Source organism: Candoia aspera, chromosome 2 (assembly GCF_035149785.1).
Source record: "Candoia aspera isolate rCanAsp1 chromosome 2, rCanAsp1.hap2, whole genome shotgun sequence".
Taxonomy (NCBI): Eukaryota; Metazoa; Chordata; class Lepidosauria; order Squamata; family Boidae; genus Candoia; species Candoia aspera.
In genome coordinates this window covers 155,566,705-155,576,452 of record NC_086154.1, presented here as the reverse complement: position 1 = coordinate 155,576,452, position 9,748 = coordinate 155,566,705, and the positions used below count along the sequence as shown (strand labels likewise).

General features: G+C 39.2%; 1 protein-coding gene across 1 annotated transcript; it reads left to right on the top strand.

Annotated features, from left to right (window-relative positions):
• Positions 1-9,278, top strand: TSPAN16 (tetraspanin 16). The gene is made up of 7 exons (XM_063293032.1): positions 1-87; positions 489-776; positions 3,416-3,490; positions 4,229-4,336; positions 5,997-6,131; positions 7,916-7,999; positions 8,994-9,278. Exons 1-7 carry the CDS (start codon positions 1-3, stop codon positions 9,048-9,050), a joined length of 834 nt encoding a protein of 277 aa, XP_063149102.1. The 3' UTR covers positions 9,051-9,278.
• Positions 9,279-9,748: the final 470 nt, after the last annotated feature.

Sequence of the window (9,748 nt, the reverse complement as noted above, 5' to 3'; positions counted from 1 at the left end):
ATGGAGGCCCTGGGCCAGTACAATAGTGGCACGAGGTGTAGCGGGCGTGGTGGCAGGTGTGGCAGCGGGGGCAGCTGGCAGCAGTGGGTAGGCGGGAGGCCAAAAGGCAGTTGTAAATACTTTGAATGTTTGCTGAACAAATGGACATCAAGCAAGGTGCCTGTATAGTCTGCAGATATATCTAGTTAGATATAGAAGTCATCTTTTAAAAGGCTATAGTAGTTATGACTGAAATGTTCCACAACACTCTGAAGGGATTTTAATGCCCATTCTCTGCTTTTTATTAAGAAAGATCTTGTTCTGGTTTTGTTTAAGCTTTTTGTATGTATTTCTTTTTAACTGATCCTATTTTATTATAGAGTGTAGTTTGCCTTGAGTATCCATTGGGTTAAGTGGGGATTGACGAATGTTTCTGATCAGTCAATCAATATTGGTTCTGTTTCTCAGAAATGGTGTCTTGAAGCTAGCAAACAGTCCTTTTTGCTCAGAATTCAAACGTTTTTATTGAAGAATTAGGGCTTTCTAGTGCAGAAAAGATATCTTCTGATTCCTCTTCCTTTTCCTCCCAGCTCGGGGGCCTGGTTCTGCTGGGCATTGGTATCTGGGTGAAAGTAGACGGTGATTCATTTGTGAAGATCCTTGGAGTTGCTGCACCACAGCTGATGCTTCTGCTCCATGTGGGTTACTTGTGCATGGCAGTTGGCACCTTCCTTTTCATCATGGGCTTTTTGGGATGCTGGGGAGCTGTGAAAGAAAGCAGATGTCTCCTGTTAGTGGTAAGTGATCTGCAAAAAAGACATGGGTGTCATGAAGTTGCTAAGCCGTAAGGTTTACCCAGGGTTACTCACATCCTGATCGACTTATGTTCCTGGACTTTTTCTGTCTCCCAGTCCTTACGAATCTTGATATGCTAGGTACAGTCCCCAAATAAATGAGAACCAGCATTTATTATGAAGGGATCACCAGGCCCTTTTTCAAGCATGTTTGACTCATGTTTAGTTTCTGGGGCTGGGCTGAAATCAGTTCTCAATAGTAGTGTTACTCAAAAATTCCAGTTAGGTGATCAGGAATACTGTTTTCTGTTACTTAGAATTCTCTTAATATGTTAGTAGTTGGTACAAAGAATTACCCCGCTTGGATTCTTTCTTTATCAGCAAAAGACTGATGAAAGGTTGAAGGAGTTGTAGATAGGTTCTGAGGACATGCCTGTATGTGCTCTGAAGCATCTTATGCTTTCAAATCCAAAGTGCTGCACAGCCCTAGTACTGAATGCTATTTGACATTTGAAGTAAACTGTCAGCCCTTCAGGACAGACCAGGTGAGAAAACAAGCACCACAAGCAATAGAGAACTCTACTTTATTGATATAGGCTATAATAATGGAATCTTGAAAGCCTGACAGAGTTTCTCTTTTCCTTCCTCTTATACCCAAGAGAGTCAAGGCAGACTAATCTTGAGTTTCTTCCTCACCTTTTCCTGTCCCCCCAGGTGTAACTGATGTTTTTTACTGTCATTGGCTGCCACATATTTTCTACAAAGCCATCTCTGCACTCCAATTCTCATTCTGATCTGGAAAATTTATGAATGTGTACAAAATGCATATACAATAAAACAATAAATAGAAATAACATTACAATAATGGTTCATAATAAAGAAAAAATACATTCACATTGCAATGCTGATATCTCAGAGCTTCCCTCTCATTGACTGATTGATTATGTGCCATCAAGTCAAAGTCGACTTTTAGTGACCACATAGATTTTCTCTGTGATGATCTGTCCCTAACCTGGTCCTTCAGGTCTTCCAACAATGTACACATTGCCATTGTAACTGAGTCCACCCACATTACTGCTAGTCATCCTCTTCTTCTCTTTCCTTCTACCTTTCCCAGCACTAGAGTGTTCTCCAGGGAGCTAGGTCTTCACATAATTGTGTCCAAAGTAGGATAATTTGAGGCTGGTCTTTTGTGCCTCAGGTGAGAACTCTGGGTTGATTTGTTCAATGATCCATTGGTCTGTTTTCTTGGCTATCTCAGAAGCCTTCTCTCATAGTGGTTTAGAAATAGAAACCAAGTTACTAAGAAATATTTTTCTTGCTTTCCTTCCTTGACATTATTTGTGTATGCTTGGAGTATCAAGTCAGGATCTCTTAACGTATGATATCTTTCAGCAACTTAGAATACGAATTAATCCAAACTTGTTAACATGGAAATTCCCTTCCCTGCAGTATTATAGTGCCTCATCTATCTAACTACCTTTTAAAGAGACTGTTAAAACTTTTGTCTCCTGCTTTTCGTAAATGATAGAAGAAATAGACTACAGTACAACTGTCGGCGATGAATGCCTCTTAAGTGCCAGGAGCAAGTGTTTTGGTGGGCTGTAGAAAATAAAAATACTGTACAGGTTTTGGCTTGAGATGCAAATGAGAATATGATTACATTTCTCCAGGGGAAAGAAAGAGACAGGCCACTTAGGAGAAGGAACTATCACAGAGTCCTGACAGGAGAATGCTGAAATTCAGGGACATAGTGGGTGTTGGTGTGGGTGTGATGGTGTCAAAAAAGTCAAGATGGTTGCCACACAATTGAAATCCCACCACTTTTTACATCCACTGCATGTATGATATGCATTAAAAGGGGGCAGGGCTTCAATCTTGACTTTTTTTTTTAACACTCCCCACCCTCCTTGGATACCCCTGCTGGGATTCACAAATGCTCAATAGAAGGCACTGCAGTTCAAATCACTAGCCTTGCCATGGCAGATAATAAAATGAGAAATATTTTCCTAGAAGCTCCAGTCCTGTAAGGAACAAGGATCTGAAAGAGTACAGTACTGTACAGCTATTATTTAAACTTTTTCAGAAATCTGGATCACTCACAACATTGATTAACCAAGCATCTTTATGAAGTACCTGAGAAGTGTCTGAAGATCCATCTCTCTGTGAAGCCTACTTACTTTAGAGAGAGGTCTCTTAAAAGATCTGGCTGCTCCATCCTGTCAAATAGGGTTCCTTCAAATGTTGTGGGGAGGGGTGCACAGTCTCAGGCCACATCATTTTTGGCAGGATGTTACTATCTTCCACCCATCTGCCTGATAGCCCATGTGGACATCCATTATAGTAGGTATAAGTTGAGTATACATAAAAATGGGTTGCTACATAGATATTGCTAATACTATGAGAAAAAACTCACCAAAATAAAGAATTGAACACCTTGTCTACTCACTGCAGTATGTCCCTTTCTCTTTGTGACAACTAGAACCAATACTATGGTGCAATGTTGAAACTCTCTATTTAAAAACATTGGGAAATCACTTTATTTAGATTTTGACTAAACCCTGAGCCTGCTGTAATCCTTATCTGGCATTTCAGAGCTCTGGCTATTGCTGGTAGTGAACACCATATTTCTCTGTTTCCAGTTCTTTGCAGTTATACTGGTAATCTTCATAGCAGAAGTGGTGTGTGCTGTTATGGTGCTGATTTTCTCCAGTGTGGTAAGTCATGGACATTTGGAGACTGATGCCTCTTCAGTCCAAGTTGTGAAGAGAGAAATCTTGAAGACAAATTGAGTCATTTATCAAAAGAAAAGTAACACTATCTAATTTGCATAGAAGACACAGAGTCCCATTGTGTTCTGAGAAAATACCAAAGGGATATTCATGATAACAAACACAACAAAGAGTGGAGTTTGGGGCGCTTGTGAGGAGGTGCTGATAAGGTGGGGCAATCTCCTGGAAGTGTCTTAGAGTGAGCATCAGAACAAGCCTCTGTTCTTCCCTTGGAGGAGACTCATAAATGACTAAATGAGATGGAAGGACCTGGGTTCTCTTCCTGCCAAAATGAAATGACTGCTTCTGAACCTAGTTCATCATTGCCAGTTGTTTTTCCAGGGCCTCTTTTTGGGACCAGTGATCTTGCTTTTTTGCATCTATGTATTTCCCCTTTCCTCAACATCTTTCCATGTGCTACCCAGTCCCCATCCTGCTGGGCTATCTGGAAGTTGTAATCCAACAGATCTGATGAGCACTAAATTGGGGCAGGCTGATTCAGCATGTTGATGACTATTCCAGGGCATCACCACAGTTTATCCAACTGTAGTGAAGGACCTTGAATAGCTGATAAAGCTATTTAAAAAGTATTAACTTTAAAAAGTATTATATGGAAGTGATGTGACAGCACATCACATCACAAGTTGTAATATTATTTACCATTAATATGCCTCCTGACTCCAGACAGATGTATTTGTTGAACACTTGAAAAACTGGGCCATGAAGACTTTAAAAGAAGACTATGGGAGGCAAGAAGACCTCACAGCCATTTGGGACAGTACAATGAAGCAGGTAATTCAGCTGGCAAAGTCCAATTTCTAATTACATTGTAAGTCATGCTTTTATAGTTGAGGTTTTGAAAGACATTCAATAGCAGGTGGCACAGTCCTGAGATTTTATGGAGATGTACAGGATATGGAGATACTCATATTTCATGAACTCTTAAGTGATCAGCTGAAATTTCTCGCAGTGCAGGCAAATTTTGTGCAGCAGCCAGTTCTATAAGATAATATTTAATAGACTCTTTGGTGGAATATCCATCTAGTAAATAATATTTAGGAGTAGACAGTCCACTCTAGTTGATAGGCACTATTGTTGGTTGACATAGATAAGTTTACTAGGATAGAAAGTTTTCAGTTTTTCAATAGTTTCAACAGTTTTCAACAGTTTTTTTGGAAGCCTCCCGGAGTCACCGTGTGCGAGTTGGGCGGCCTTATAAATTTGTTTAGTAAATAAATAAATAAATAGTGGTGTGCAAAACATTTTGAATCAAACAGTTCCAAATTTTAAACATCTTGTTTTGGGTATGAAATTACCAGTCTCAGATTGGGGGGGGGGCATCTGTTTTGAATTTGAAGCAGCCCATTTCACAATCAAAGCAATTGTTTCACACTTGAGGGGAGGCACTGTACCCTCAAAACTGGCTGTTTCAAGTTTGAAATAATTTGATTTGACATGTTTTACATATCCTGGGTTTTATATATTTTATTACAGTCTTATAGCAGAATGGAAAACTCATGCATTCATATGTTTTATGTTTTATATATTTGCATTTTATTATTTTTGTACTTTGGGGTTGAATAATCCTAATAAAATTGATTCTGAATATTGATACTGATATACTTCACTTGATACCAATGGGGAGCTTCCAGTCCTTAGGCAACAGTCTCCGCGTGTTTATTCTTGCAACATCCTAAGATCTAGGGCTGGAATTTTTCATCTTCCACACATGAATGATTCTTTAGCCTCTCTATAATAAGAACCATATTGTGATAATGCCCTGAAGCAATGCTATATTTTCTTATACACCTCAAATTTTATATCCACGTAGGATATCACCCAATTACTGCTGAAAAATAACTTATGATAATATAATGCCAGTGCTCAGATGACTATCTGGCATGCCACTGCATTCCTTTTTGTCTGTCTTCCAATTTAACTCAAAGAATTTCTAAGTTTAATTTTGAAATTTGCTACAGTTTTGTACAGCAGCATGCACATTTTGTATGTAGCATGCACATTTTAAGTAAACACCAGTGGGGAGTGGGAAAGAATCTTGAGCCCATGGCCAGATCTTTTTTCATTCATGATTTAATTTGCACTTGCATCAAGACTCCTTTGTTTTAATCAGCGCATGCATCAGTAAAGTGTACGAAGAAAGATGTGGACTGAGAAAATAAACTGAATTGTTTATGTGCAGCAGTTGAAATAACATCTGGAAATAAACTTGGAAAATGGCTTCTTTGGCTTGTAAGACATTAGGCACAATGAATTGGGTAATATAAATCTCAAAATGTATATATTTTATTTGTAGTGAGTTACTTCTCATAACATTTTAAAGCTCCCATTGGTACTAAGTTTATGTCTTAACAGATTCCTGATAGTCAATATTCTTTCTGGCTGCTTCCCCATCTTTTGGCGACTGAAAACCTGATGCATCTTTCTGTTCTAGCTGAAGTGCTGTGGATTCAACAACTATGCTGATTTCAACAGTTCCTACTTCTATCGAACTCATGAGAAATATCCTTCTCTTTGCTGCCTGTCCAACAAAGAATGCCAGCAATTTGAAATAGACCACAATAAGCAGGTAACTTTGGTTCCTAAAGATCACAAAAGGCTGGTTGCTTTTCAAGTTTGTGGCAAGGATTTACTTTTAAAACCAAAGCAGCCCATCTAACTTTTGTTAGAGGAATATGACACCCCACCCAGACCGTAGATAAAATCTAGCTAATTGAGGGGGTAACCAACCTTTTCATCCCCAAACTATTTTGATCCAAATTCAAAGCCTACTTGTTCCAAGCAACACTGATAATTTCAGATCCTGTTGGAATGCAAGACATTACAAGAAGAGGAGTTTTTATAGGCAGGGAACTGGCTGATTTGGCCCAATAGCTGAGCACAAAGAACTACCATCTAGTGTTCAGCTGTTGGCCAGTTACTGACTGCACTGCTCTTCCCCCAGGCTTCATCCCAAAACATCCCTCCCCTCTCCTTAAAGAAGTCAAAGAAAAAGGAATAAATCTATAACATTCTTCTGTGTTCGCATCAGTCCCCTTCAAAGTTCATAAGAGTGTCATGCCAGGATCACTCAATTTGGACCCCTTAAGCTGGTCAAACCAGCACACCACCATGACAAAGAAACATGAGTTGGGCAGATGGACAAATTGGGGCTCTCCTCCATGAGGAAAACAGGCACTCCTCCAGCACAAGGAAACAAAAGCAAGCTGTTTGGACAGTGGCATTTTCTGCCTCATTATAGCTATTCCTGAATTACAGGAAACATGTGAACAAGATTGCTTTCATAAGCCATCACCTGTAGCATCATCTGATCAGTGGGACTGGGTTCTTGATCCCTATTGGATCTACATCTCTGCTTGGAAGTTTCTTAAATAACAAATGACAATGGGTGTTTCCCTTTGTCAATACATGAGGACAGAAATAATGTATTAATAGCTGAAAGCAACATTTGAATCCAAAAGCAACATGATTCCCCATTAAAAACGGCATCATGCACATGTTACAAGTGGTGGGAGTAGACACAAAAGTATTACCAAATGTTTCAGAACAGAATGATCAAGCTTCAGCCTGGTATCCATCCCACAACCTGCTTTCTTTGTGGACATGTGTTTCAGAGGTTTATATGATTCAATATTAGCCCCCCAGAATCAGTTGCAAGTGATTCATGAATGAATGAATGAATGAATTAATGAATTAATGAATGATGCATTTTCAATATAATTTGGGGGGTATCCTCCTGTGTTGCATGTACAGTTCAGAATTCCTTTTTCTAACGAATAAGGAAGGAAGAGAGGCAAAAGAATCTTACTAATCATTTGCTGTTTGGCAAGGGTTAGCATATATTAAATTATTTTTTTTAAAGAAAAATGCACAGACTTTCTAAAATCAAGTTACTCAAGTAAAGCTTTTTATTTCCATGGTCTCCAAGTTCGATGCCTAATGACAGGAACTAAAAAAACGTTAAAGAAATTATGCTAATACATATACTTCTTTAAATAAAGGTCTCTGAATTTTTTTCTACTATGCTTCCATTCCTACTTTAAAAAAAAAACAACCTTTCTGAGAGTCCCAAGGAATTCAGTTAACTGGCAACATGATCCAGGACTCATGTATCAATATCAGTACTGATATTAATATCAAGAGACTTCAGTAACACAGAAATGTGGTAAGAAATGCTCTCCATCACATCATGTATACTGTTATACATGTTATACTGAAATGGTTTTAAGTTTTAACTGCATTTTATTGTAAACCGCCCAGAGTCCCCCATGAGGGGGAGATGGGCGGTGAATAGATTTATAAATAAATAAATAAATAAATAAATAAATAAATAAATAATGTGCCTTTTTCCAGGGCTGCTTGTTTGAGTTTGAGATGTTTCTGAAACACAATGGGAAGATTGTTGGAGGAGTGGCTCTAGCCATTGGGATGGTTGAGGTAGGCGTCCACAGGCTCATTCTCCTGATCTCAAATTTCATGTCATTATTTACACAGACCCAAGAATCTGCTTTCCAGAAGTAACTGGTTTGTGACTCAGATTGTTGTGAAAGCTCAGACGGTGTGGATAACTTATGGTTCGCTGTTTTGTTTGATAGAGGCTCTAGAAAAACTGTATCATTCATCTGATTACCTCTTTTGATCAGGTCTAGTCTGGGTATCTTTTAACACCCTTCTCCAGCCTGTATTCTTCAGATCTGTAGCAGTGCCTAAATTTCTTATGCCACTAAAGGACTCTGGCAATCATAATGCCAAAATCTGAATGGCACCAGCAGATTTAAAATCATACTCCATGTCAGGGCCACAACTGGGGGGGTGGGGCAAGTGGGGCATGTGCCCCAGGCGCCACGCTGGAGGGGGTGCCAAAATGTGCGCTTGGGGGGCACCAAAATGGGCACGGAATCCATGTTTGCCCTGGGTGACACAGACCCTAGTTGCGGGCCTGCTCCATGTTGTTTCCTGACCACCACAGCAAAATGTCTCCACTTGTGTTCTGGTCTTAAGAGATACCTGCTGATCTGGGTAATAGTGCAGAGGCTGCTATCTTAAACTCATTTCTGATAGAGGAATTGATAAATAGTTGCAAAAGAACCACCTTTCTCTAAAAGCAGAAAGATCTTCACTCTTTGATGAATATAGGACAAGATTCTTTCATTCACCTACAATATTTGCAGATGTTGTCTAGATGTTTTCAGAATATACTGTCACAGAAAGTGAACCAGCTACGCCTGTATCAGATTTTATTTTTATGCAAATTTTCCTCCAAAATGTTATCATAATCCTTCTGAAAACCAAGAAAGAGTAACTGCAATAGCTTCTGTGGGCTTTGAGGAGATTTTAAATCCAGTTTATGTCATTGGGTGCATCAGATTAGTAAAACAGCATTGCAACCTGTTCATGTGAATCTCATGTCACTTTTTCTTTTGTTTTGTAGCTGGCTGCCATGGTCGTCTCCTTGATCCTCTATTATCAAATTGGTACAAAGGTCTGAAGCAAAAGGCCATCCACTGGCCAGATCAAGTACCAGCCATGACAGCCTCTATGCCTGCAGTGGAAGAGACAGGACAATTGTTCTCTTTTATAAATGGAAAAAAAGCAGTATCTTTCCATGCATCCGTATAGCTACACAGCTACCAGATCCTGAACCTCATTGATAATGATTATTGATCAGACATTAATTTCTCCTTACTATTATAAAAATCATTACATAGTCAGACATGCCAAAAAAATACATAGGCTTCATGTACTACCATTTGTTCTATGTGGTGGGAAGCCCAGAAGGTTTTTAGAGGGCACATTTATTTTGAAAAACTGAACATTAAACGTTTGAGTGCTATTTGTAAGACCCTGTTTATTGATATATGGACAAACTTAGCTGATCCAGTGAGAGTGCAGAAGCTGCCACACAGGGAAGCAGTACTATTCCCAAAGCAGACCAAGAGTACAGCTGAGTAAAAAATGTCTGTAATCCCTCTTTGGAAACTTTGAATGAGGGCCAGGAAGAATTGGTTCCTAGAAGTGACACAGTTAATAGCCCACTGATGTCATAGTGTTCCATGACAAAGCATGAGTTACTTTTTGTGTTGGCCTCAGGGAATGGTTTGAAAACATACTGTGTGAGATAGCAACTTAAGGTAGGTAGGCAGATTTGATGAGTGAAACGCAGGCATTGTGTCATTAATAATAATC